This window comes from Cucurbita moschata, unplaced genomic scaffold (assembly GCF_002738365.1).
Source record: "Cucurbita moschata cultivar Rifu unplaced genomic scaffold, Cmos_1.0 Cmo_Scf00004, whole genome shotgun sequence".
Classification (NCBI taxonomy): Eukaryota; Viridiplantae; Streptophyta; class Magnoliopsida; order Cucurbitales; family Cucurbitaceae; genus Cucurbita; species Cucurbita moschata.
This window is the reverse complement of record NW_019268520.1, coordinates 1,458,803-1,484,885: the sequence shown is the minus strand read 5'-3', so window position 1 is coordinate 1,484,885 and position 26,083 is coordinate 1,458,803. Positions and strand designations below refer to the sequence as shown.

Below are 26,083 nucleotides of genomic sequence, written 5' to 3'. Positions count from 1 at the left end.
AAAAAAAAAAAAAAAAAAAAAAAAAAAAAAAAAAAAAAAAAAAAACAAGGCCTTAATCTTTTTGGGCCTAATCATGGGTAAAATTGACAAAACTAATAAAAATATAATTTACATTTTTAAATATAATTCCTATTAAAAAAATATAAAATATTTTAATAAATTCATTAATATTCCTTAAATTTCAATAATATAATTTTTTTTTGTGCGATCACATTATTTACTTATTTACTAAATAAGTAAATAAATGATATATATTGAGACAAGAATGCGGATTAAAAATTTATCATTCAACCCTAAGCCTCGTTTATTTGCCGTAAATCATAATGAAATCACTTTAAATATAAATATATTTACTCATGTATTGTTTATTAACCGTTGTTTTCCAAGATAATAAAAAAAATGTTAAATAATGTTCAATTTTTTGCCAGCTAAAATATAAACTAAATAATATGTTACAAAAATATAAAATACAAATTACTATAAAACATTTACGTTCAATCCAATGTTATTTTCTTTCGGGATAAAAAAGATTTATATTTACATTTTATCTTATATTAAAATAACACGAATGAATTTGATCATAAATTTAAAATTATTTGTAATAAGACAGTGAATTCCACACAACAATTAAACTTTCAAAGTTAGGGTTTCGTCTTTATGTTAATTTTTTTTTTTTTTTGTCTGTACGTTATTTTTATTCTACCTCGTATTTTATCGTCGGATGTAATTGGTTTGAAATTATATTGGTACCAACGTACTAATTAGAATACTCAACTAAGTTTATCAAATTTTAAAATTTAAAATAAAATGAACAATAAAAGTATTTATTTTGTAAAAGTTCAAATACTACAAACCTTTTAAAAGTTGAAGACAAAATATAATATAATTTAAAATCAACTAAATAAATATTGAAAAGTTGAAGAAACTCAAAATTGCATAATCAAAATATAATTTAAACTTATATAAAAACGTTAATTTATATTCTTAAATTTGGCTCATCAAACTAATAATTATATCAATTTAAATTTTAATAGGTTTAAGTTATTTATTAATAATTTATAATTATTTTTCACTTAGATCGTAACATTCAACAACATTATTATTCTCTCACAATTATACCAAAAATTGCAAAATATATATATATATATATATAATTTTTTTTTTTTTTTGATTAATTATATTTACCCATTTAATACACATCTACGAAAAGAAAGAAATTTACCCCAGCAGCCACCTTCCTTTGCTTTACTCACGGCCACCGTAGTCGCCGCCCACTGCGCCGCCGTATACAGTCCTCCGACGTCCGTGCCATCTCCGGCGATTCGGTTGCTTCTTGTTATATTAATAAATCGATGAATCAAACCGACCGGTTCGGTCTTTTATTGTCAAAACCGTGAAAATTGGTTCGATTCACCTTTAACCCGGTGATGGTAAATTTACCAACATTGTAGGGACAATTCCGTCAATATTGAAAGAAACTGCCACGGTGTTTTCGGTTGCACGTGTCGACACGTATGATCTTTCTAATATTGGCGCTGACAATTTGGCGCCAGTTTTAATTTCCCGCGCCTCTTCTTCTTCGCCTACTTCAATGTCAGCTAAACCCTAAACTCCATCCATTTTCATCACTGGAAATCTCTGATTTTCTGAAGTGCGTCGGAGTCCTTCGCTTTCCGGCGTGAAGGTTTTGGTTCCGAGGAATAAAAGAATAAAATGTTTTACTCGCACACGCTGTTGGCTCGAAAGACGCCATTGGGGACTGTGTGGTGTGCTGCTCATTTGCAGCACCGTCTCAACAAGAAAGACTACGAGAAGACTAAAATTCCTGTCGTCGTCGGTCAGTATCCGATTGTTCATTTTGAATATCCGATGGTTTTTTTTCTTGTATTTTCCCAGTTCGATCTGAAGTTCTTTCTTTTTTCAATCAAATTGGAGAAAAATTGTTGGGTTTTCCCTTTAGGATTTCTAAAGTGATTGAAAATCTCAAAGATTCGCCATGGCGATTTTCCATTTGTATCTTCAAGGTGTTGGTTTTCAAGTGCATGTATGAGTTTTTTTAATTTTAAGAGTGACTGATATATGATTCTTGTCTGGAATGGATATCTTTTGTAGATGCCATTATGTTTGGTGAAGTACCGCTTGCCCTGCGGACGTCGAGCTACCTTCTGTTAGGTGTTGTGCGGATTTATTCAAAGCAAATCGACTATTTAAAACATGATGTTGATGTTTTAGTGATGGAGTTACGAAAAATGCATACGCAAGCTTCGGCGAAACTCACTTTGCCTGAGAATGCTTATCAGGCACCGTTTCATTCTATCACTTTGCCTGAGACTTTTGATCTTGATGCTCTGGAATTGGACACTGATATTTATTACGATGGGTAATGGAATTAGATTCCCCAACTTCTTGATTGATTTGAAATCTCTCTGACAATGATTTTGTTCCTACAGGATTCCAGATACTCATCTCAGGAGTGAGGAAGAGATCACTCTAGCAGGTTTAACACTGATTGCCTTTCACATGTACCCCTACCCCAACTGAATATGTAGGGACCTAGAAACCAACTAAACTTTTTGCATTGCAGATCAAATTTCTATTGGAAGAGATGCTTATGTTGCTATAACTTTCGACGAGGTTGCTTTTTATCTACATTAGTAATTGTCAAGTTTTTTTCTTTGTACTTTATCTATGTTGATCATCGTGATTAAAATTACTTACTTTTATACATAGGACGTTATGCTGGATTTATCACATCTTGGAGAGGATCCTGATTTGGGTTTCAGGCCAATGGAAGAGGAGTAATCTCCCTGATTCTGATGCCCGGTCTCTTTTTCTTGGTCAATTATTGTACCACAACCAGGCTGACTGTTTATATTTTGTCTGCAGCGTGATCTCTCCTCCCGTGGATACTACTATGAACGTTGAAGGCACAGTCGGTAATGAAGATATACTTAACATGAGACTTGATGAGCACAATGTGCCACAAAGTTTTCCAGGAGTAGAAGTTTCGGATCCTATGGATGTTCAAGATTTTGGTCCAAGTAATCAGAGAATGCGTGAAGATGATAACTTGTCACAAAATGTTCCAGAAATTGAAGTTCTACGAGAGGCGGTCCCTGATTTAAGTCCAAGAGATGTTCCTATGGTGTCTTCACTAGGTGGTGATGACATGTCTGAATCACACCGTCTTGTAGATGAGAATATAAGTCAGGAAAATCTCTTACCAATCATGGAAGATAAGATGACTCTTCCAAGAACATCATTACCATTTGAGCAAAGTGCAGGACTTCCAACTTCTGCTACTTCTCAAGAGGCACTTGATATGATCGATACGCATATTTCATTTAGTAAGTTCAGTTCTAATTACTCCATATTTTGAGTTGAATCTAATTGGTGGTAAATAGCTAACGATATTTTGTTTTTGGATGCTTTCTTCCGTGTGTTGCAGGACAATCTCCTGAGGAACTTGTTCTTCAACCCACTCCTCCACAACCGCCAAGGCCAAGATCAAGAAAGAGAAAACAGTTATTTGACAAGTCTACTGTATTGACTAACAAGTATGTTTGTGATATCTATCATTTAACTTTGTGTTTATTGTAACCATTTATTGATCTAGAAAGTTGTGTTGCAGGTTTATGAAAAAGGCTCTCGAAGATACTAGTGATTTGTTGCGTGAGAGGAGGAACGCTCCAAGCTCTTCTTTGGAGGTATGGAAGTTCAACAACAGGTTGAGAAAAGAAGACGTTTTCTATCATCCTCACGTCACTGGTAAGTGATTTTTTGGTGTATTTTGTTTTTCTACTTGTTTATGCGTTCCTTTAATATCTGAAAGAAATCGAAAATCTTATGCAGGTCTTTGTCATGATCTATGTGATATTTTTCATGTGAACTACATTGCTAAGAAATGTCGTGCAACATCCTTGGAGGAAGCTTTCGGGGATCCTGGGGATGCGAGAAACATTGCTTCGACGAGTGAAACTTTCTTAGGCCAAGCAGATGCTCCATCTCCAGCTCCAGAAGCTGCTTCTCCTCCACATTCTGGAATTCCACCCTCCGTTGATCCTGCTAGAAACATTGCTTCAGCAGGTGAAATTTTTTCGCCCCTTGTACCATCTGCCCCATCTCCAGCTCGAGAAGCTGTTCCCTCACCACATTCTAGAATTCCATCCACTGTTGATCCTGCTTCTGCTTCCTCTCCTGGAGTGGAGATTGAACATCTTCGTGATGTTGAGGGCAATCGGGGGGACGATACCTTGGCAGATTTAATTGCTTCTCCAACAAGGTTCATGCCTTCTCCTAGGCCTTCTGAAGGCTTAGGTTCACCATCAGTAATGATTGGATCTACTGGAATGCTGTCAACACCTGGACAAGCATCAACTGAACCTTCAAGATCCATGTTTGAAACTCCCGGAACAATGGACGAGGGACTGGGTGCAGAAGATATTACACTCTCGGATATTCCGGAACAGAGAAGTCCTGCAGACGAGGTAGGTTTTTCTGTTAATACTATTGCTTCATATTCTTCAGTAAGTTACCACTAGAATTCGATCTTCCTTCTTTTTATCAGCAGAAAAGAGGACAGTGCAAGCATGAGTTCAATGTCCTAAAAAAACTTCACATATTACTGATTTTATTATCAAACGTGAATTCACAAATTATGTTATATTACTGCCATAAAAAATGTGAGTTAAAGTAGTGTTGATTAAACCATTTAAAAATTTCTCTGAACATTTCTTCATTCTTCAATTCAGATGTGAAAATTGTAAGCGCAGTGAAGTTCTAACTTGTTGAGATATTTATTGTAGGATCTTTATTTCCTGGAAGCAGATAGCTCACCAGCTGGTAGATCAAGTAATGCTGTACTTCCTGTTATTATTCAGTTGTTTCCTTAGTTCTATCTCTTGGGTGCATTATATAACTTGGATTCTGTTTTGGTGTTGGGGGTAATGTGCTTCTACAGGGTCTCAGGGAACTCAAGGTGTCGACTCATTGTCCGTGAGAACGAGGTACTTTTCTATCATTTGCTTTCCGACCCTTTTCATTAATCATAGTGTAATTTAGAAAAATAGTGAGGGAGGCCAAGAGCCACAAAATTGACCAAGTCTACAGAAAGTTGAATGTTTTGAGTACTCTAAATGGCTCGTTATAATTGTCCCTCTTTTGCGTTTAATGTAAACAGGGCTGTAGGTCGGTATCTAAGGAGTCTTTCTCCTATAAAATCAATCTCAGATGACTCAACCCAAGAACTCTCTTTGAATGACATTCTGGAAGGAAAAAGAAGAAAGCTAAGTGCACGGATGTTCTACGAGACACTGGTAACTTTTTCAAAACTTTGGAAGATTATTTGCAACTCTCCCCCTTCCCCCACCACATATAGCTTAAAAGTTTGCTTTATTTTATTGACATTAGGTTTTGAAGAGCTATGGACTTATTGATGTGCAACAAGATGAACCTTATGGGGACATCCGTTTGAAATTGACTCCAAAGCTTTCTATGGGTCAAATATAGCACTCACTATATATTTGGCTAAGGTGTGCATTGTATTTACTGGTAAGGATCTTACTGCGCCTCCCTTTGTTGTCTATTCTTCTTTTTTCTTCTCTCCATTGATCTGTTTGGTAGGATCTTGCTGATCTTTAGAGTGAAACCTTGTTTATGCTGCCTATGCTGAAGCTGAATCTTCATGTAGGTTAGGTTGCAGACGATGTCCGACCTCGAGGTAGTTCTTTATGTAAATTTTCCAAGTTGCAAGAGGTGGAAAGTGCATTTTGCTCATCAGTGTACCAACCAAATTTTGACGCCTGTATAGATATGCATGGTTTAGTAGGAAGATGTGTAGTGCCATTATATTAAGGCTAATCATCTCTATTTTGTAAATTATATCAGAATTAGTACATTTCCCACCTGTAGAGACTTTTCGATTTGACTTTTTAAGTGCTTAAAAACACTTTTTTAAAGCATTGAGAAAGTCGATCTAAGTGGTTTTGTAGATTTTGCAAATTACAGTAAAGACCATGTAAGCTATAGTGAGGTAGCTCAAGTATTTACTACTTGTAGTGATGATGTAAGCTCAGCCTGTTCTACAAAACTTGTATGAACTTTGCCTGATTGTATGCATTCAGATAGGAGCATCTTGTGAGCTCCAAATGAAAATTGAATTGAACGTTCTTGATCGCTTATGATTACAGGGCACTGCCTGCCAAGTTTTCACTCCACATGGGAAAAGAAGAATTAAAGTATTGCCCACGTAGCTATTATGTATTGGCTAAATATTGGTAGCCGCTCAATTCTCTATAATCTCTACAACTGATTGTTGGAACCACTTTCATTGTTCTCTCAGGCTAGGGAAGTCTTTGTTGTATTTTTAGATTCAAGACAATCCCATCTAGGCTAAAATAGATGAATGTTGTTTAATTGTTCAATGGTCGATCTTGAGGATATAATGCTTTATTAATTGAGTTACGAGCAAGTTATCGTAACAAGAATGAATTAAACATGGAACAAATTGTTCAAACATAATGCATAAAGATTTGATTTATAGACTTTTTTACCACGAGCTTTTCTTAGGTTCACATTGTAATTTTTTTATATATAAATATTGGTTACAAAAGATTTTAATTGATGGAGTTAATATAACACATGCAGAAGCAATTTGGATCTTAGGCACTCTTAGAACATCAATTATAGTAAATATTTAGCATGTTCATAAGTATTAAAACTCTAAGGTTTTTGAGTACGAACCTTGTGTTTGCGGTCAATAGGAATCTTATTTTTCCCTAAAAGTGGGTAGGAGTGAATTCCATCTTGCACCCACGTCCCCAACCATTCACCCAGTCTTACCCCTGAAATGGGAGGCTTATTGAGTTGGCTAACTTGAACCACTCTCACCCATGCCCGCGAACTTGAACCACTCTCACCCATGCAAATCCAAGGATAATTTCGAATAAACAAGAGTTCATGGTTAACTCAGGATTAAGATCGAGTTACCTAGGTCATCGAATGAAAAGAAAATCAGTCTAAACGACATTATAAAGCACGAGTGATTTTATTCATGGGGCGTTCTATGCAATAACATTTAAACAATTATTAGTGTAGAAATTGTTAATTCTAACGATAATACTATAATCTTTTTTTTTTTGTCGTCGAAAAAAATGGATACTTTTGAAGGAACTTAAAACTTTAGTTTTTTTTAGTTAATTTTTAATAACTTAGCCATAAATATTAATTAACAATTGGGCTCCATTTAATAATTATTTATTTTTAAAAAACTTTTTAAAAGTTAAACTTATAAATATTCCTCCATTCACTTTTGAATTTCTTATCTTTGTTATTTAATCCGTATTTTCAAAATCTAACTTTTAGATTTGAAAACTAAAAAAAAAAAAAAAAAAAAAAAAAATTATGGGTAAATTTTTTTAATTTTTAATAGTAAACCGGAAGAATTAAAAATAAATCATTATCAAACGAGCCGAAAATCGAACCCTTCGTCGGTTCGGTTCGTGGTTTTAGGCAAAAACCGAAAAAAAACTGAACTGATAACCCAATTTCGGCGGCTCCATCCTTCCTCCTTCCCTTCCCTCTCGTTAAACCCTTTCCGTTTAAATCCTTAAACCCTTCCCAAGTCGTCGATTCCTCAATGTCATTCCTTTTCTAGCTTCTCCTTTTGCAGTCCAATTACAATGGCTGTAGATAAGGAGAAAGTAGCCGAAGAATCTGTTACCAGTCGTTTGTTCAAAATTATTCTCAGCTGGGACTATTTTCGACTCCTCAAGGATTCCAAAGTTGGATTACTTATACTCAATTCTCCGCTGTTTATTTATGGTTTTTGATTTTGGCTTCGTTTTGTTTACTTTTGATCTTCTTAATAGCAAAAACGCAAGGATGATGGAGGTGCAGCGTCATTGGGTTTAAAGGAAGTGAAATCTTCATATAAAGATGTCGACGATTATATCTCTACTTTTGAGCCGCTTTTGTTGGAAGAAATCAAGGCTCAGATTATTCAGAGGAATGACGACGAAGATGGTATTTGTTTCCCTTATGCATTATATTAGGTCGGAAAACTGTTGAATAAGGAACTGCAAAAAGAAGAATTATCCTTTTACGTTTTCTGGTTTGAGGTTGTATGATTTGTAATACTCCTCTGTATCACATTTTTTTTACATTTTAGCACTTGGGATTTGCAGCGGCGGATTGGAAGTTCAGGGCGATCATGGACTGCAGTGAAGTTAATGGATTTCACTTCCCAGAGATAGTGTATCTCAGAGACGAGGACATAAAAGATGAAGATGGCGAAAAGGCTGAATTCCTATCACCAAATGATCTTTTGCTTCTCTCCAAGGAGAAGGTGAATGGACAGAAAAAATTGAGTCTAATCTACACAGAGTTTGAAAAAGAAACAGGAAAATTAAATGGGGGAATAGAACGAGCATATAGCTAGCTAACATTTGCAAATGATATCTTCATGTTTAATTCTGTTCTGAATCCTCCCTGGATGCTTGAATTTGTATGGTTATTAAAATTGGTTTGTAGGTTTTAGTTCTTTTTATGGTTGACATCCATGTATGTAATGCAGTTTCAGGAAAATGCAAAACTACCCACCACATATGCCTTTGCATTAGTGGAAAGTCGCCAACATAGTAAACTCAGGCTTAGAATGTATTTGGCTGGAGAAGTCACACATAAAGGCGTAGAGGCAATTGTATCTTCTCCAAGGCTTCTGAAAGTGCGGTCTCATATTACTTCTTCCAGTAAAGATGGAATATATATTTACAGTTTAAAGGTAAAAGTTTCCCCTGATTAGTACTTTCTGAAAGTTTCTGCAGAGTTTTTTTTTTCCCTTCTCGTTGCTCGTTTTTGTTGTTGATGGTTCCTGATGTTTCTAAATGCTCATGATATCTCTCTCTTATGCTTATAGTAACTATAATGGTTGGAGAAACTTGTATAGTTTTTCAAGGTCGGGCCCTCACCCAATATTCATCAATGAAATTTGTTTCTTATAATTCTTTTAAAGCCCAAATTAATTTGTTGTACTATATACTATAATATATTCTTGCCTTTTCTTTTATATTTTCTTAAAGAAAGTAGTTCGTAAAAAGAATTTCTGTGATTGTTTTAGTACCAAAGAGTATTTCAATTCTCTAGTTACTTCCTCAATCTTAAGTTGTTTATTTGATTTATTAGTGTTGATACTGACAACGAAATAGTTCTCTTGGTTGTGGTTAGCTTTCTAAGCAAATTTGTTGATTTTGCAGATTTGCAGCTTATCGACTATCATTCGTGAATATATAGCATTGTGGTCTATTAGTTCTTTACCTTTTAGGGATATGATACTAGCAGCTGCTGATAAGAATACTGGTGAAGATCAAGCCTGGAAAATTTCCAGACCATTGCAGGATTATATGCGAGAAAACCTTAATGAATCTCAACAGGCAGCTGTACAGGTCAGTAAGTTGCAGTTGTGATGAAGCCAAGTAGTAGTTCTGTGTCTGGTGTTTATTTTTCCCTACCATTGATGGTTTATTATTCTAAATTCATGACTCAATTCAAGTTCCTACCCCCCCTCCTGCTCTCTGATTTTTTTTAACCTTTAACAAGCTTCATTTATATCGTCTATTTTCTGAACATATATCATTCTTAATTGCAGGCTGGTCTGTCGCGTAAACCCTTTGTTCTCATACAGGTTCATCTTATTACATTTGTGTTCCTTTTATCTATAAGTTTACCTACTAAGAAATGCTATTGACCTGTTGAAGTTTGTATCAGTTCTTTCTTTTATGGCGATTCATCTTTAGCTGATATTGCCCTTGTTGTCTTAGAATTCAGTTTTACCAACTTCATAGAATCCCAAAATAAGGAAATAAAATTTATTAGATGCTTTTGGATTGGGGATGCTTTTAATTGGCAGATTTTTTGGAGTGAACTCATTTACTTGTTAATGTTTTTTTTTTTTTTTTTTTTGGTGAAGTTTTCTTAGATGTAGATCTGTTATTTGAAACTAGCCTAAGGTGTTCTCACCTCTTTTTTTTTCTCTATTGGACTTTATTCAATCCTTTCACAAATGTGTTTTTTTTTCTTCTGCAAGTGAATAATGCGTTATTTCTTATTCATTCGTTTCTTAACAAGAAAAATAATGAAGCTTTATTTCTATTTCTTTCACATAAAGCGAAATTGAAACACACATTTCTAGAACCTTTACTTCCATTCACAAGCAACTAAAGGAACCGATGTCTGATATCAATACACCATGTTCATTTCCTTGTTCTTTTCTTTGGTGGTTATAATTAATGACAGTCCATATCAAGTTCTTCAAACAAGGTCTCTTTTTTAGTCTATATGACTCTTTGGTTCAGTATATTTGAGAAACATGTACAAGTTGCAGACTTGCAAAGTATCTTCATGACGATATTACTACTTTGAAATTACTGAGTTCTGACTGTATTATTCCTTCTAGGGTCCTCCAGGAACAGGGAAGACACAGACCATCCTTGGGCTTCTTAGCGCTATTCTGCATGCCACACCAGCAAGGATGCACTCCAAGTAAAAGAAACAGAAAATTTTATCTTCCAACATTGCTCAGTCTTACAGTTTTCTAAATGCATCTTTGTTCTCTAATTAACGCCTTTTCTCCTGTGTAGGGTTGGTTTGATTGAAACAAGGCAGGGGTCAGAATTACCTGTGAGGGAAAAGTATGTCACGGTTATTACACCTCTTGTTCATCATCTGTGACTGTGTACGAAGGATAGGGTAACTTTGTGGCGTCATTTGATGTACATATAGTTTCCTTTGAAGCCTATGTTTGTATTTGCAACTGTTAAGATTCCTCGGAGAAACTACGCATTTCTTTACGTAACCTGTTATGATTTTTAGTATGGATAGTGCGTTAGCATGCAAACACATGGACACTTGTTCACATATTGTGGCACAATAGATGCATATTAGATACTAATTGTACAGAGTGAATTTGAGTCTGGACACTTTATATCAAACACTTACTAAGTATTATAACAAGGGTAGATATTAATATAGGATAAAGATAATAAATTTTAGGAACGAAATACATCGAACTCATTCTAATAATATAATCCAATACAATTCTATTAGAATGTTATATAAGAAATGTATATATTAACAAATGTGTCTTTGGCATGTACATGTCTTAATTTCTAAGTTTCAAAAAATGAAGTATTACCATGTCCGTGTTGTTTTGTTTTCGTGTCTTGTGGCCCGTATTCCAGCTTCTTAGTCCTGTTACTTTCAAAATCTATATAAAAATTATCTGATGCAGATAAATATGTTCTACTTTATGAAAATTAAGCTATCTGTTAAACTTTTTTTTTTTTTTCTTAAAAATTTATTTTTACAGATACGATCACTGGAACCAAGCATCACCTTGGTTAAATGGTATAAATCCTAGGGACAATATAATGCCAGTAAATGGCGATGATGGTTTTTTTCCTACCTCAGGAAATGAACTGGTAAGCTGACACATATACGTTGTATCTATCTAACCCCAAGTTGCGGATCCTTACTTTATTTCCCATGTAGAAACCAGAAGTAGTAAAGTCAAATCGTAAGTATCGGGTTCGAGTGCTTGTATGTGCCCCATCTAACTCTGCTCTTGATGAGATTGTTCTGCGCGTTCAAAACACTGGTAAAATTATATCCCTCCCACCTTCTCTCTTTTCCCTCTCTTCTTGTTCATTACCCAAGTGAACTGTATTCTAATTTGGATTTCATTGACTTGATTATTATGGGGAGTAACTATGAGGGAACTTTACTATTATGTGTCTATTGTGTTTGCATAGGCTAAGCAGGAAGCGATACATAAGTTGTTGTATCTAGATCTATGGCCGACAATCATCCAATTGAATACTTTGGCTATAGTATGTTTGTAATAATATAACGGAAGCCTATTTTTTTGGGTAAGAAACATTGTCCATTATCCATTATAAAAAAGGAGTGAAAAAAGAAAGGGTAGACATAGACATCCTTCCTAACCGAAGTTAAGGGGGACTAGGAACGAGCTCTCCTCTTGGCATTTGTCAACATAGACTGAGTTCGTCATGTAGCTGTGTTTCAAGTTAATTGGAGATGTATAACGAAAGAATATATATATATATATATATATATATATATATATATATATATATATATATATATATATATATATTAGTTCATCTACAATGCAAGTGGGCATGTATCAATATATGCATACATTCTATGGAACGTAAATTCTATGTTGGAAAATATTTGTAGTATGTTATCATTTAGAATCCACGCAGACAAGCTTTTTCTAGCACAAATATATTGTTACTGGCATGTACTTTTTGAAATATGTTGCTTTAATGTTGAATTGGATGTAAGAACAACGACCTCTGTTTTGTACATCTGATCTTATGAGCATAACCATGATTCTTCTTATAGAGAGGCCACTTACTCAGTGTAATTCCTATACACAGTATTGGGTGCTTTGTTGTTGCAACCTAACATAATTTCTGTTTTTCCTCCCCTTTTCTGTATCTGTTGGCAAGTGCAGGCGTACGTGATGAAAATGATCATCCGTACACTCCTAAAATTGTGCGCATTGGACTTAAACCCCATCCTTCCATAAAGGCGGTCTCCATGAAAGAACTTGTACGCATCTGAACATATTTAAAACTACATTGAATATGCTCTCTCTGTCTCTTTTAGATGCGCGCACACACACACTCACCCACTCACTACTCAAACACCCATAAACTGTGTTTTAGGTGCAACTTTTTAGAGCACACACAATGTGATAGCATCAAGACATAAAAAGAAAAAAAATTCAACTGGTGAAGACTACAAGAGGTTCATTGTGAAAATGTTGTGATAAAAATGATGCAAAAAGGTTGAAACTGATACCACTAAAATATGATCATAGAAACCACTGTCATCACAGAAAGTCGTATCTGATTATTCCTTGATCTTCAGAAATTGAGGAAAATCAGGAGAAAGTTCTTGCCATGGTCAAATTGATTGCAACTTTCTGTTGGAATGTGTTTCTAGAATAAGATTCTGATGCTTATATCCAGTGTGTGAGGTTATGTAACTTACAAATTTTGCATACTTAATGATCTTGAAACATGTAAAACACATCATTGCCTGTATATAATGATTTCTACATTCATGTTAGATGCATATACACCATTCCCAAAAAGTGAAACTAGCAAGATAAGAAGAGAGGAAAAGAGAGAACAATATTAATTTCAAACTAGGAGAAAGATAAGAGAAGAGGAAAAGAGGGAGCAATATTGATGATTAAGTTGGTTGACATACGTCACCTTTACAGGTGGAACAGAAGAAAAACAATATGAATACGGGTAAAGACAAAAGTGGAGCTTCAGGGACAGATTTGGACAGTATCCGTTCTGCGATTCTGGATGAGAGTGTTATTGTATGTAATATTCTCCTTTCATTAAGCCTTATGTGTAAGCTCACGACATCTTTCCTCCCTCAGTTTCGTTAACTTTTGGCAGGTTTTCTCCACACTCAGTTTTAGTGGTTCTTCTCTGTTTAGTAAATGGAACCGGGGTTTTGATGTTGTTATAATAGACGAGGCTGCCCAAGCTGTAAGTGGTTTTAAATTTCCAGCGTTGCTTTAAGTCTAATTTTCATATTAGATATTGGCATAAGATCTTTCCAGATTGTTGTAGATAAGTCTTTACCTCTTATTAAATCTCTTATGGTAGGAAATTCTCTAACTATTTTTCCATTGGCGTTAATTGCAATTAGAAAGGTCGCAGATATGAGTTGACTCCAGATCGTGGGTTTGGATCAAATGTAACTCCTTTTTGGACTGTAGGGGCAGTAGCATCCTTTCCTCAATTTGGATCTCCATTTTCAACCCATTGTCAAATTGGCTCTCGACACCTTTCCATCATACCATTTAAAACCGCTTCCAATACTTCAAATTGATTCCAAGATTATTTCACTGTTTTAGTTTGTTGTTAAGCTGAAAACGCCTCATACAATTTTCGAAACAACTGTCATTGTAACTTAATCCAGCTCCAATAAGATTTTTTTTTTTCCTTTGACCCAACAAAATCAGGACAAGATAGAGCCTCCCCACTTGGGCATGTTGCTTTCATGGAGGTCATATCTTCTTTCGAAAACTTTTTAGTTTCTAGGTACCTGTCAACTCAAAAGCAGCTGATAATCAGGCTTTTCTCCGTTGAAGATTGGCATCTACAAAGGAGAGAAGCTATTCCCATGAATGCTTTCCCCTTACCCTCCACCTTGGAATAGTGTCCCCCATTGACTCCAATGATCACCTCATCTCTTCTATCATTTCACTACGCTTTCCATATCTTCTCCATACCCTGGTCCATCTCATCTTCTTTCTGCTTCAACCTTGTTCCTTTGCACTTCGAACACCAAAAGTTCTCTCATGCAGTCCTGATTTCTTTTCTCACATCCTCAATGTAACTCTTCATTTTTGTCCTAGCTTTCATTTCCTGGAGGCCAATCTAATAAGAATCAAGTAGTAATTTCATTAAATATTAAGATAACAGTACTCCTTGAGAAGAATTTCTGAACTATCTATTTCTTCCAAAACATCGGCTTAAAATTTTTACATTGTTACTTCGCTTCTTAAATTTTAAACACTGTCTCCCCTTGGTAGTTGAATGGCCCTGCACTATCCGCCCCCAATTAATTTTCCCTTTTTCTTATCCCTACATTTCCCCTTTCACCCCATTAGCCCACCTATCCGGTTTCCTGGAGCTCTCTCTAGTAAGAATAATCTTCATTGCTGTAATGTTGGAATCAGATGTGGACTGGTTGAGCAGATATATGTATATATATATATATATATGTTTTGCATGTTAATTCGTATGAGTTGCTTATTTGATGCTTTAGAGTATTGTATACTCAAGAAGTTTTCATAAACTCAGGTAAGAAATGTATTCTTTGAAACCTGCTTTTTCTTGAACTATTAGTATGACTGCTTTTTGCTTTCTTTCTTTTTGTGACTTGCTCGATACAGGTGGAATTGGCAACGCTTGTTCCTCTGGCTAATGGATGCAAACAAGTATTCCTGGTACATATGCAAATTTTCTCTCTTTTTAATCTCTTTGATAGCGTCAGTACTACTATTAGGGACTTTTAAACATATAGCTCTGAATATCTCTGAACACGAAAAGTGGATTGACAACTTGCGGATGAATCATTGAAACCTTTGCCATGTGGACCTCTGCACATACTTTCTTGAAGTTTAGCTTTTCTGTGACTCTGCAGTTTACATTACTTACTATTACTTTGTCATAGGTTGGTGATCCGGAGCAACTTCCAGCCACTGTAATTTCTACAACAGCTAAGAAGTTTGGGTAGAATATTTCTCTTAGTGGTCATAATATCTTATTCATTCACCATATGGTAATCGTTATTGATTTGGGAACCGATCAATTTGCAGATATGACAAGAGTTTGTTCAAGAGATTTCAGTCAGCTGGGTATCCTGTTACAATGTTGAAGATCCAATATAGAATGCATCCGGAGGTAAGATTGGAACTATCTGCAGAACTTGTAAATGTCATCTGCTCTTTTTGTTCTCTCTTTCAATCAGAGTACTAACGAAACCAGCATGTGATGAATGTTAATGGAGGGAAAAAAAAAAAAAAAATGTTAACTATTGATGGATTTTTGAAGCTGAATACATCTCATAAATAGTGGTTGTTACTCCAGATAGATGTGGAACAGAGAGAATGGGCCACTTTCTGTTAATTTCATCCTTATTCAGAAAACTGCCGTCTGTCCAAGTTTTTTTCGCAACAGGCAGAAAACTTTTCCTCTATTACGTTTATAGACCCCTTTAGAAAAGTTTATGATGCTCTTTTGCGTATCAGCTTTTCAAAGTTGTATACTCGGTTATTCTTGCTCATCTTAACTTTGGATGGTTCCAGGTTGATATCCTTTTATCTCATTGTTGGACCTTTGAATAACAGTGGTGGTTGTTGCTTATTCCATTCATCCATGACATTTATATGACATTTATTGATCCAATGAGGCCGTCATAATAGAGTTGACAATAGTAAAATAAGATTGAAAATTTTCGTTGAAATTGTTCATTTGGAAGGGGTATTGTTCAAACACACTTTTAAAATGGAGCATACAGATTTATGAGTCCACATCCAATCCAATTGTTATTACGAGACATGCATATTGTGGCGACTTCCTTGATTTGATTTCTAATTTGATGGCCTTTATGTTCTTTACTAATATGGGAGGGGAGAAAAAAGAAGCGATATTGATTGAATCAATCTTTTTATCCAAGTTGTGCCCCCTCTTTAAAAGATTTTCTTAGTGGATTTGTAAAGAACCGCCTGCTTTCTTTCTTAAAATAACCTTGGTTGGATCGGACAGTAGTACAGTTTGCAGGACTCTCAACATTCCTTCTGCCCATACATTTTTCCCTGTATTTGAACGAATTTCCTACTTTCAGTCCTATGAAAATTTGCTTTCCTCACCTTGATCTTTCTCCCTTTTCATCAGATCAGAAGCTTTCCATCCAAGGAGTTCTATGCAGAGTCACTGGAGGATGCACCGGATGTCAAACTGCGTACAGCACGTGCATGGCATGCATACCACTGTTATGGTCCTTTCTGTTTCTTTGATTTACATGAAGGGAAAGAATCTCAGCCCCCAGGAAGTGGATCTTGGGTGAACGTTGATGAGGCTGAATTTGTCCTCCTCCTGTATCATAAATTGGTTATTTCATATCCAGAGTTGAAGTCAAATTCTCAGGTTGCAATCATATCACCCTATAGCCAACAAGTAAAACTTCTCCAAGAAAAATTTAAGGATACTTTTGGACTTGATCCTAGTGGCATAGTGGATATTACAAGTGTCGACGGTTGCCAGGTATTCCTTTATCTTCTCAAATTATTGTGTACACGTAAACTTTTTGGCTAATTGGACACGGGACATTTTGTGCTCGTGCACGGGCCATAAATGCTTCTTCGAGAAACTCGGAAGGCTAGCTAGCTAGAGCTAGGGAAATGAATGCATTGTGCCTAATGTTGTAACAAGTTTAGATTTTCTTTATGAATGTAGCCTTAGCTCACGTCATCGTTCAACATTCTGCATGATAAGTAAAATAAATCTCCTTTTATAGGGACGCGAGAAGGACATTGCCATATTTTCTTGTGTCAGGGCAAGCGAGAATAGATCAATAGGATTTTTATCTGATTGTCGCCGAATGAATGTTGGTATCACTAGAGCAAGAGCTTCTATACTGGTAAGATGGCACCACCTTAAGCAGATAAGTTGTCCTTTAACACAACTCTTCACAGCTTTCTGAATTAAATTTGCTAATTTCAGGTGGTAGGTTCTGCTTCAACATTGAAGAGAGATGAACACTGGAATAATTTGGTTGAAAGTGCTCGGAAGAGGGATTGTTTATACAAGGCAAGCCTTCCATTGCATATAGCTATTGTCATTACTGGTCAAGATTTTAGCCCGGCTTCCTTTATTTTAGTCTGATTTAATGCATACATCTTGCTTTGGATGGTTCGCAGTAAACAATTTTCAATCCATCACCATTACGTTTTGCAGGTTTCAAAGCCATATACCTCATTTCTCAGTGACGAAAGTATTGAATCAATGCGAGTCGGAAGTGAATCTGCAGTTGGGCCAACAGGCGAGAGAGACGAGTCTGACGCAAATGCTCCTGAACCCAATGCTGGAGATGCCGATCAAGCGCCGGCAGACGACAATGAGTTTGGAGATGGGGACGAAGACATGTATGAAGGCGGATTTGAAGAAGATTAAGGCCTTCAATTCAACTTTTGAATGTATCTGTTGGTGCGTACAGGATAACTGATCCCGAGGCGATTGAAAGTTATTTATTTCCCACAATTGGGAAAATACAAATTATTTTACATCCACATTGATTTGTATACGTTTTAGGGGGGAACCAATGGAAGTGTTCCAGGTGATGCGATGCAGAGGGAGTGGAACACTGTTTTGTTTACCGTAGAAGCGTGGCCTGTAAAGATGTGTAGTTCTTATTTATTTATTGTTTCACTTGACATGTGACAGTGGAGGATTTGGGCATCTATTTTTTTTATAAGTATATATGTTTAAACTAATTGAGATATGCGATTTCTTTTCTAGTTTAACAATCGTGAGATTGGGTTGCTATTATAAAAGGAAAAAGTTAATTGTCACGTCTAAAGTTTAATGAAAGAGTTAGTGTATTCTTTCTTCTTTAAGTACGTTGTTTCTCACTAAATACTTGAAAGGAAACGTAGTGTTGACTTGGAGCTAGCATCGGTCTGCTAGTTGATGCTAGATTTTGAGCCTCCAAGCCCTCTCTATCTAAGAAGAAAAAAGAATTTTCATATCAATTACATGAATACACCCTCTCGGTAGCTATCCACAGTTATTCATCTTTACAACATTTGAATTTTTGTAATTCAAGGTGAAGGAAAGAATGGAGATAGTTTTAATTTTGAAAAAACAATTAAACTTCAATTAATCTACAAAGAGATGAATTGACATCCAAAAATAATGTTACTTGAGTTCAGAAACATAATAATTAAAACTTAACTCAAAAGTTTAAAATTATTAAAAAAAAAAAATGGAGAATGTTAAGAAATGGCTCCTATAAAAGCTACAAGAAATCATTACTATTAGAAACTTAGGAGAGATGAATGCAAAAAGGACACATTTTTTCTGGTTTCCAGAAAAAAAAAATGTCAAATTTTTAATGGAGATCAATACGAAGAAACCCAAAGTGTTCTTCCATTTTCAGCGGAATAGTAAACTGATATACTGATTGAACTCTCATGAAGCTTTATTTATGGGATAGTTCTATAACTGAGGTATCACATATAAGTTCCTCAGGAATGTAGTGCATATTAAGTTGGAAAAGGTGCTTCACTGTGTTATGGAGCAGACACTAACAATGGTTAATTGGCAATAAGGGCATCAATTTTCTTCTCCACATGAGCTTCATGGTCTTCAAGGCGACCACTGATTTTATCATTCGCCTCCCATCGGACCAGCGTTGGAACTCCAGTAAGCTTGAACCTAGAATCCACTCTCCATGGATGCCTAGGATTCCTCCATGTTGGTCTATCTCCAACATAGGCTCTCAGAAGTGCGATATCATCCGATGCTGCTTCCAGTTTTTTGTAGATTACTGGTTCAGCTCTCACACAGTCTGGCACAAAAACCAAACAGTTAAGACCAATTAATGATTGCATCCTGTTTCTACAGCAAACAGGTGGAGAATTCAAACCTATTGACCAATTGAGCTGCTCTTGTACTTGCTAATACTAATACAATACATCTAATAATTCTTATTGATTAGAGGTAAATAGACTCAAATGGTGGAAGAAAGGATTATCTCTATCCTTGTGAGATCCCACATTGATTGGAAGGGGGAACGACACATTGCTAATAAGGGTGTGAAAACCTCTTTCTAGCCGATGTATTTTAAAACCCTTCAGAGGAAGGAGAAGAGGAAGCTCGAAAGGGAAAGCCAAAGAGGACAATATCTGGTAGCGGTGCGTTTGGACTGTTACAAATGGTATCAGAGCCAGAGACTTGGCAGTGTGCCAGTAAAGACGCTGAGCCCCGAAGGAGAGTGGATTGTGAGATTCCATTGATTGAAGAGGGGAACGAGTGCCAGCGAGGACGCTGAGCCCCGAGAGGGGATAGATTATGAGATCCCACATCGGTTGTAAAGGGGAATGAAGCATTAAACCCAAAGAGGACAATAATTGCTAGCGGTGGGCTTAGGCTGTTGGAGGACAATATTTGCTAGCGGTGAGCTTGGACTATTACAATCTTAATGGAGAAAACTACTTAATGGAAAATGTACCTTCTTTATTGTCCAGTGACAATGGTACACCAAAAATTACCTATTGGACATAATTGAAAATTTAATGATCTAGGAAACAGTTAATTTTATGCATAGTATTTGTTAACTTCAACATATGATGAATTTGTAAGGGATCCATTTGGCACAAAATAGAAGCTAGATAATCCAAATTCAGCAATGTATCAAATACTATCGTGATGTTTCCATCTAGACATTGCATCGAACATGTAAAGCTCAAAGTGGGAACTAGGAATGATCCAAGAAATCCCACACTGCAAAAAGTTCATACTCTTGGAGACCATCCTTAAACCAAAATGTAAGCAAACTTGAAAAAGAAATTCCTAGTTTAGTCATGAATACAGAATCACAAGAGACCTCCAAATTTTGATTCTCAGTGTCAGCTCCATGATATAGAATCTCGTAGTCAAATACAGAAACCCATTTGTGTAGATAATGTCTTCAATTAACTAATTCCTTCAAGTGTTTTTCATTGCATGCAAAGGAAAATCTAATTTTATAGATAGACTATGCGATATATGACTTAAAATGGACACATACTGGAGCCTTGACTCTCCTGTAGCACATGGTGTGTGTGTGTGCATGGATATCGTTATCCCCCGCCAATTGATTGGGAAAACTCAAGGACTTCAAACACATGTTACAATTATTTTACTCGGAAGGCAAAACGCAAGCAATCAAAATCGAGAAGCAACGACAGAACCAGGATTATAACAAATTCCCAATTTAAAAAAACAGCGACAAAACAGCAATGGCGTAACGTTCACGATTTTCATCTTCCTTTGGAGATCGGTAATCACAGCATCCACATAAAAATGAAAAAAAATCCTCAGAAGTATCAGAAAAAGCGGTGAAAAACAAAGAAGTAGAAGAGAATTGGTGTACCAGGACACCAGCTGAGAGAGGTGGAAGGGTCTTTGTCGGCCAAGAAGAGGATGAAATTAGCTTTATTGTTTGGCAGTTCCGATCGGAATTTGTCGAATACAGCATTGAAGTCGGAGACGGAGGCGTCCTGTAGCTTCAGCGGCATTTTTGAAGAATCACCGTTGAAAGAACGAAAGTGAAATTGCAGTGTGTGAATTTGGGCGAAATGCCCTATGAGATAACTTGTCAGCTGTCAGCGCAAAAATCGGAATATAATTTCTTTTTTCTTTTTTTCTTTATAAATAATCTACCAATTACCATATTTGCTGCATTTTTAAGCTAAATTAATTAAAATATTTTCAAATTTTCCGTAATAATCTTTAAATTAAAAAACAATTTTGTTTGGTTAAAAATGAGAAATAGTACATGGATGACAATTGTCCAAGGCTTATTTTTTAAATAACAAGAGGACAAAATTATACATTTATGCATTTAATTTTTACCATTAATATTTTTGAAGTTTGACTTTAATTTTTCATTTTAATTTTTTAAATTTAAATTTTTTGAATTTTTTTTTGTTGTTAAATTCATGGACATAAAAGTTTGTATATGCTTTATACAGTGAATAAATCTAAACACATACATGAAAGAAAGTGGAGGGTTAGACTCGTTAGATGATGAAAGTTATAGGCTCATTTATGGAATAATCATGAAGCAAAGCTACGAGAGCTTATGTTCAAAGTAGACAATATCATATTATTGTAGAGAGTCGTGTTCATCTAACAAGGTTTAGTATAACCATCGAAAATGAAAAAAACTTATAAGCTTAAAATAGGAAGAAGGAACCCTTAACATGATCGTTTTGAAACAAACTTCAAATTTTAAGAATTAAAATGAAAGTTTTAAAATTTTGTGGTATAATTGAAATCAATCTTATAATTTAAGAGTAATTTTGACAATATAACGTAAAAAATAAAAAAAATAAAAAATAAAACTCCCAAATCCCTCCCGCGTCTAACATCTAGATAGTCATGCAGTTGGTGGACGAAGCGGAAGCAAAAATGTCAGCTCGAGAAACGCAAACATTGGTGATAATCCAATACGTTGAAAATCTAAGGGTTCCTCCGCGAGGTTCATTCATGGAGAGTGAGTCAGGGCCTAAGATTAGACCAAAAGACATAGTCGATGGAAAATTGGTGACTATTCAAGTACTACCCCTTGTTCGTCCCGAGGGACAGAGGAGTTTAGGTTAGTCGATAGTTATGAGCCGATAAAAAGTAGAAAAAATACTTCAAACCAATATCTTTTATTATAATTAAAGTAAATTTGAGGAGAGACATTTTATTATTAGTATGTATTGAAAACAAAATTGAATTTAAGTCTAATAGACTAATTGATTTTAAAAAGTATTGACAAAGTGTTATTACAATAACGAATCATTTCATACAACAAAAATTGGTGTTTACAATAAAATAACTTATTCTGTAAAGAATCAAAGAATTATACAGTGTTATGCTATTCCTTCTACTTCTCTTATAATATACCCATCTTTCTCTCACTCATTTACATATAACCTGGCCTGCATTCTTCGGTTCACAACTGCATATTTTATCTCATTGCTGCCTGAACCAAAATCTTCTTCCTCCAGTACTTTGCTGCCCCGAGACGGCGCCAACGATCAACCCGGGATTTCCGAGGCTTTGTGGACTTAAACTCTGGTTGCTCGAGGCTTTTGCTATGTCGGTAGTACCAGCGATGAGCTGTTGACTTATTTGGTACGAGCATCAGAGCTGCTGTTGCACATACATTCAGGAATAGGGTACTTGGTAACGTCTCGGCCGACTTTGCTCGTTCGAAGTTCGGGCTGTCCAAGGGAGTCCTGATGCAGCACCTTGATGATCTTGTTAAACTCTGCTTCGGGGAGTGAGGAATCCAAGAAGAAGGGAAGCATGTGCCTTTTGTTTGGTGTTATGTACTTCTTGTGCCCAGCATAAGCCCTGTGTCCCTGTAATAGAACGAACAACCGACTCGTTATGATCTTATGATCGAACTCGAGAAGCAAGTGTTTTCACACGACACCAGTGAACTAGTAGTAGAAGAAGAATCTGTACCTGAATGGCATGGCCCATATTTCCTCCGTGAGAAGGCATGAAAACGTCGCTGCTCTCACAAACAATATAGTCAATAGCAGCCATAAACGAAGCTTTTTTCGTAAAAGGTTCGAGTTCGCTCGCCAAAGCAAGATCTTCCTTGTTGTAAAAGTTTGGGAACTCCCTTATTAATGGTTGCAGGGCTTCTTTTCCTCCTAGCGGTTGCCCTCCAGCCCAATATATTCTCGTATCCCCCGGTGCGCCGAGCGCTTTCAGTAACCTGAGTACGTTGAGAGATTTAGTCAAGCAGAACCTAAAACAGTAAATGATCAACAATGACAAGCGCATGGTTAAGATATCTTTACCTCATAACCTCATAGGCATTCAGGGGACAAAGGCCTGCAAGTTTTCTATCATGGTAGCTCATGTTTGATCTAGCAGTTAAGAGTTCGGGTCTTCGTATTCTTTCATTGTTTATCATCTCATCATATTCCGGGCTCAACCCAGGTAGACAACCGGTTCTCACCCAAACATCCTTCTCCATTCGTAAATGAAGAGCGAGGTACGGTCCTTTGCTTCGCATTCTCTCCGTAAGCTTGTTACCGAGTTCCACAATTGGTGGAGCGAACCTCAAAGCATGAAAAGCAACCTAAAGCACAAACAGGAAAAAGAACAACAATTAACACTGATATCCCCTCATTTCATCAGCATTATTATGGCAAAATTACTTATGAAGCAGCCGCAATAAAAACTCGATATGTTTTTGTCTAACTCGACTGAGTCTAAGCGACAAACAACTAATCAAGAGATCAAAAAGAGTTGTTTACAAGAAGAAAAAAACCTATAATACCTTGCATCTGAGCTTTTGAAGATCAGAAGGAAGATCCTTAGAAAGCCTCGAGTCCAAGCCACGCAGCAGCAGTACCCCTTCTCGTCTTAGCTGCGAAATTCAACACACGTACCTTAATATCGTCAAGTTACCAACCAAAACGTTTTGCAGTGACAAAGAACATAAAAACTCTGTCAAAAAACATAACGATAGCTAGATGACACAAAAGCTTAGTTGGTAGTATGTAGCTGTTTGGTCAACCTTAAAAGACGGGGCATATATGTTGTGTAGGAATCTAGACAGACAGACTTACACTTGTAGTTCAAATTATGCACGAAACCAACTGCTCTAGTAATTATTCATCGTAAAATCAAATTAACATCCACGCCCACACGTAAAAAGAGTAAATATATTTTTGTAACAACCCAAGCCCACCGCTAGCAGATATTGTCCTATTTAGGCTTTCCCTCGAAGCTTTTTTTCTTTTTAAACGCTAGAAAGAGGTTTCCACACCCTTATAAAGAATGTTTCGTTCTCCTTCCCAACCGATGTGTGTCTCACAATTTAAGCTTTCGGATTTAGTAGTGAGAAACGAAACTTCAATCCAATATCCATGCACTATGGCAACACGAACGGTCTCAAAAACTCTACCACAAACATTAGAATGAGTTACTATTTAGTTCAAATGTATTGTGTGACACATTCAAAAGCAATTTTCAAAGATGCTTTGTGATGAAAAAGAGTAAATTATACGGTAAGGATATAATGAAAACTAGCAGAACAGTTATCAACAGATTCTTTTCCTATCATTCAAGAAGGCAGCCATTGTTTTAGCAGTGAGCTTCAAAGAGAAGCCATGGCAGCTAGAAGAACAAACACCAAAATTCATTTGATTATCCTCACCTTCCTGAGGTAACGCGACCGAATCCAACTGGGTGAGACGTGATGTGGAGTCGATTTTTCCTCCACGGGACGAGTCATCAGATGTGTCGATGGCAGCGACGAAACTATATGAACATCATCTGCCAGGACATTCTTGAAATGCTCCAAATCAAATATATCAGAAAACTCACTGCAACCATCAAACATAAGCACACAAAAACAAACTTAGCATCTGATATATGAGAAAACACAGAATCTATTCCAGTTCTTATGAATTAGATACTTCATCAAACAAATAGGCAAAAGATGGATATCTACTTCAAATCAATATATATATCAATCGTGTTCATATACCTTTCATCTCCCCAGATGACGTTCACTTGAAAGATTGGAACAACCAGAGCAGCCCCGAGGATTCTAGCAATCACAACAGCATCAACGATCTGATTTCTCTGTTGATTCATCCCACCAGAAACTACCACCATCAGATACTTAGTCCTCTCACTAATAACTCCAGTGGTTGTTTTTTTATATTCTTGGCTGAAATCCAAACACGGTTTGTAGCCCAATCCATCAGGCTGCTTCCAGAACTCCTGCGGTTCATTCCCATCTCCAAAACCCTCATCCGACTTCAAAACCCCATTTGAAATCGGCCGAAGCGATTGGATAGAATCGTTCATACTCTCATCCTTCAGAGCATTTTCTCTTTCTCGATCGATTACACCCGACTTCAAAACCCCATTAGAGACTAAACCCTGCGATTGCGATTGCGACGTGAAGCAAGGGTACGAAACATAAGCGATTAAAGGATCGAGATTAAAAGTAAGCTTAAGCATCCCCAAAAAACCAAAGAGAAAAATAGCCAGAAGCCAAAGCTTCTTCGAGGCTCTGTAAGTGAAAAGACTGAGATACTTGTCGTAATGTTTAGAAGATTTCTTCGGCGAATCAAGAAGAGATTGAAGAGAAGAAGAAGATAAAGAGTTTATGATTTGAGATGGAACCGAAATGTAACATTGCTTCTTGGAATTACTGTTCTTCTTCGCCATTGACAAGCCAGAGATCAAACTCACAAACTCTAACACGAAATCACTTCCTCTCTCAGATTATGAATCTCATTAGAAGAAGAAAAGCAAGCGGCGGGAAGAAGAGAAGGAATTTTCCTGATTATGATTACGCGTTGCTGACCAAAATCAGCGGCCTTGTTTTGAAAGGAAGCTTGGAGCTCTTTATATTGGCTTAAATTTTTAATTATTATTAAATTCTAAAAAGAAAATTAATCATAATTATAACTCCTTAAGTAAGATTAAATATAATAATACCCATTTATATATGAAATGACAACTATACCCCTATGCTTATTTTAACTGTTAAATATTTCTGAGACGTGTGAAGTTCTGAAACGACAATTATGACTATTTATTGCCTGAATTTTTTTAGGTTCGGTAATTATTATTTTAAATTTCAAATGTCCCATCAATTTTTAAATATTTTTTAATTAAATTTTTGTATAGTTCAGATATTAAATATATATATATATATATATAGCATGAAA

General features: G+C 36.0%; 4 protein-coding genes across 6 annotated transcripts; 2 read left to right on the top strand and 2 right to left on the bottom strand.

Moving 5' to 3' along the window:
* The first annotated feature begins 1,588 nt into the window (after positions 1-1,588).
* LOC111441413 (sister chromatid cohesion 1 protein 3) lies at positions 1,589-6,179 on the top strand. Of its 2 annotated transcripts, none has more exons than XM_023078395.1 (14): positions 1,589-1,837; positions 2,113-2,380; positions 2,451-2,497; positions 2,585-2,634; positions 2,731-2,798; positions 2,887-3,347; positions 3,449-3,557; positions 3,632-3,768; positions 3,853-4,487; positions 4,806-4,851; positions 4,961-5,006; positions 5,180-5,315; positions 5,410-5,550; positions 5,695-6,179. In XM_023078395.1, exons 1-13 carry the CDS (start codon positions 1,714-1,716, stop codon positions 5,506-5,508), a joined length of 2,226 nt encoding a protein of 741 aa, XP_022934163.1. In that variant the 5' UTR covers positions 1,589-1,713; the 3' UTR covers positions 5,509-5,550; positions 5,695-6,179. The 2 variants fall into 2 exon arrangements, with proteins under 2 accessions (XP_022934163.1, XP_022934162.1); XM_023078394.1 differs by having other exon boundaries at positions 5,690-6,179.
* Positions 6,180-7,559: 1,380 nt separating this feature from the next.
* Positions 7,560-18,117, top strand: LOC111442358 (probable helicase MAGATAMA 3). 2 transcript variants are annotated; one of them, XM_023079738.1, is made up of 20 exons: positions 7,560-7,781; positions 7,869-8,022; positions 8,184-8,344; positions 8,573-8,779; positions 9,252-9,440; positions 9,644-9,679; positions 10,451-10,536; positions 10,635-10,685; positions 11,363-11,474; positions 11,545-11,650; positions 12,536-12,633; positions 13,313-13,417; positions 13,500-13,592; positions 15,008-15,061; positions 15,289-15,347; positions 15,434-15,518; positions 16,512-16,880; positions 17,134-17,256; positions 17,340-17,426; positions 17,574-18,117. In XM_023079738.1, exons 1-20 carry the CDS (start codon positions 7,680-7,682, stop codon positions 17,787-17,789), a joined length of 2,493 nt encoding a protein of 830 aa, XP_022935506.1. In that variant the 5' UTR covers positions 7,560-7,679; the 3' UTR covers positions 17,790-18,117. The 2 variants fall into 2 exon arrangements, with proteins under 2 accessions (XP_022935506.1, XP_022935507.1); XM_023079739.1 differs by lacking the exon at positions 7,560-7,781 and having other exon boundaries at positions 7,937-8,022; positions 8,168-8,344.
* A 640-nt stretch (positions 18,118-18,757) lies between these two features.
* Positions 18,758-20,984, bottom strand: LOC111441330 (thioredoxin-like protein Clot). The gene is made up of 2 exons (XM_023078272.1): positions 20,752-20,984; positions 18,758-19,185 (listed from the first exon to the last, which is right to left on the bottom strand). Exons 1-2 carry the CDS (start codon positions 20,894-20,896, stop codon positions 18,932-18,934), a joined length of 399 nt encoding a protein of 132 aa, XP_022934040.1. The 5' UTR covers positions 20,897-20,984; the 3' UTR covers positions 18,758-18,931.
* A 1,139-nt stretch (positions 20,985-22,123) lies between these two features.
* On the bottom strand, positions 22,124-25,744 carry LOC111442337 (O-fucosyltransferase 20-like). Its single transcript, XM_023079706.1, has 6 exons — positions 24,886-25,744; positions 24,553-24,721; positions 23,671-23,760; positions 23,186-23,469; positions 22,842-23,100; positions 22,124-22,735 (listed from the first exon to the last, which is right to left on the bottom strand). The coding sequence occupies exons 1-6, from the start codon at positions 25,575-25,577 to the stop codon at positions 22,499-22,501; spliced, it is 1,731 nt and encodes a 576-aa protein (XP_022935474.1). The 5' UTR covers positions 25,578-25,744; the 3' UTR covers positions 22,124-22,498.
* Positions 25,745-26,083: the final 339 nt, after the last annotated feature.

Coding starts and splice junctions, on each gene's coding strand:
- LOC111441413 (XM_023078395.1), top strand. CDS start 1,714: ATGTTTTACTCGCACACGCTGTTGGCTCGAAAGACGCCATTGGGGACT. Junction 2,799..2,886: donor TTCAGGCCAATGGAAGAGGA/GTAATCTCCCTG, acceptor TTTTGTCTGCAG/CGTGATCTCTCCTCCCGTGG. Junction 4,488..4,805: donor AGAGAAGTCCTGCAGACGAG/GTAGGTTTTTCT, acceptor TATTTATTGTAG/GATCTTTATTTCCTGGAAGC.
- LOC111442358 (XM_023079738.1), top strand. CDS start 7,680: ATGGCTGTAGATAAGGAGAAAGTAGCCGAAGAATCTGTTACCAGTCGT. Junction 11,475..11,544: donor CTACCTCAGGAAATGAACTG/GTAAGCTGACAC, acceptor TTTCCCATGTAG/AAACCAGAAGTAGTAAAGTC. Junction 17,427..17,573: donor AGAGGGATTGTTTATACAAG/GCAAGCCTTCCA, acceptor TACGTTTTGCAG/GTTTCAAAGCCATATACCTC.
- LOC111441330 (XM_023078272.1), bottom strand. CDS start 20,896: ATGCCGCTGAAGCTACAGGACGCCTCCGTCTCCGACTTCAATGCTGTA. Junction 19,186..20,751: donor CTCTCTCAGCTGGTGTCCTG/GTACACCAATTC, acceptor TTTTTGTGCCAG/ACTGTGTGAGAGCTGAACCA.
- LOC111442337 (XM_023079706.1), bottom strand. CDS start 25,577: ATGGCGAAGAAGAACAGTAATTCCAAGAAGCAATGTTACATTTCGGTT. Junction 24,722..24,885: donor GTCATCTGGGGAGATGAAAG/GTATATGAACAC, acceptor TGATGGTTGCAG/TGAGTTTTCTGATATATTTG. Junction 22,736..22,841: donor ATATGGGCCATGCCATTCAG/GTACAGATTCTT, acceptor GTTCTATTACAG/GGACACAGGGCTTATGCTGG.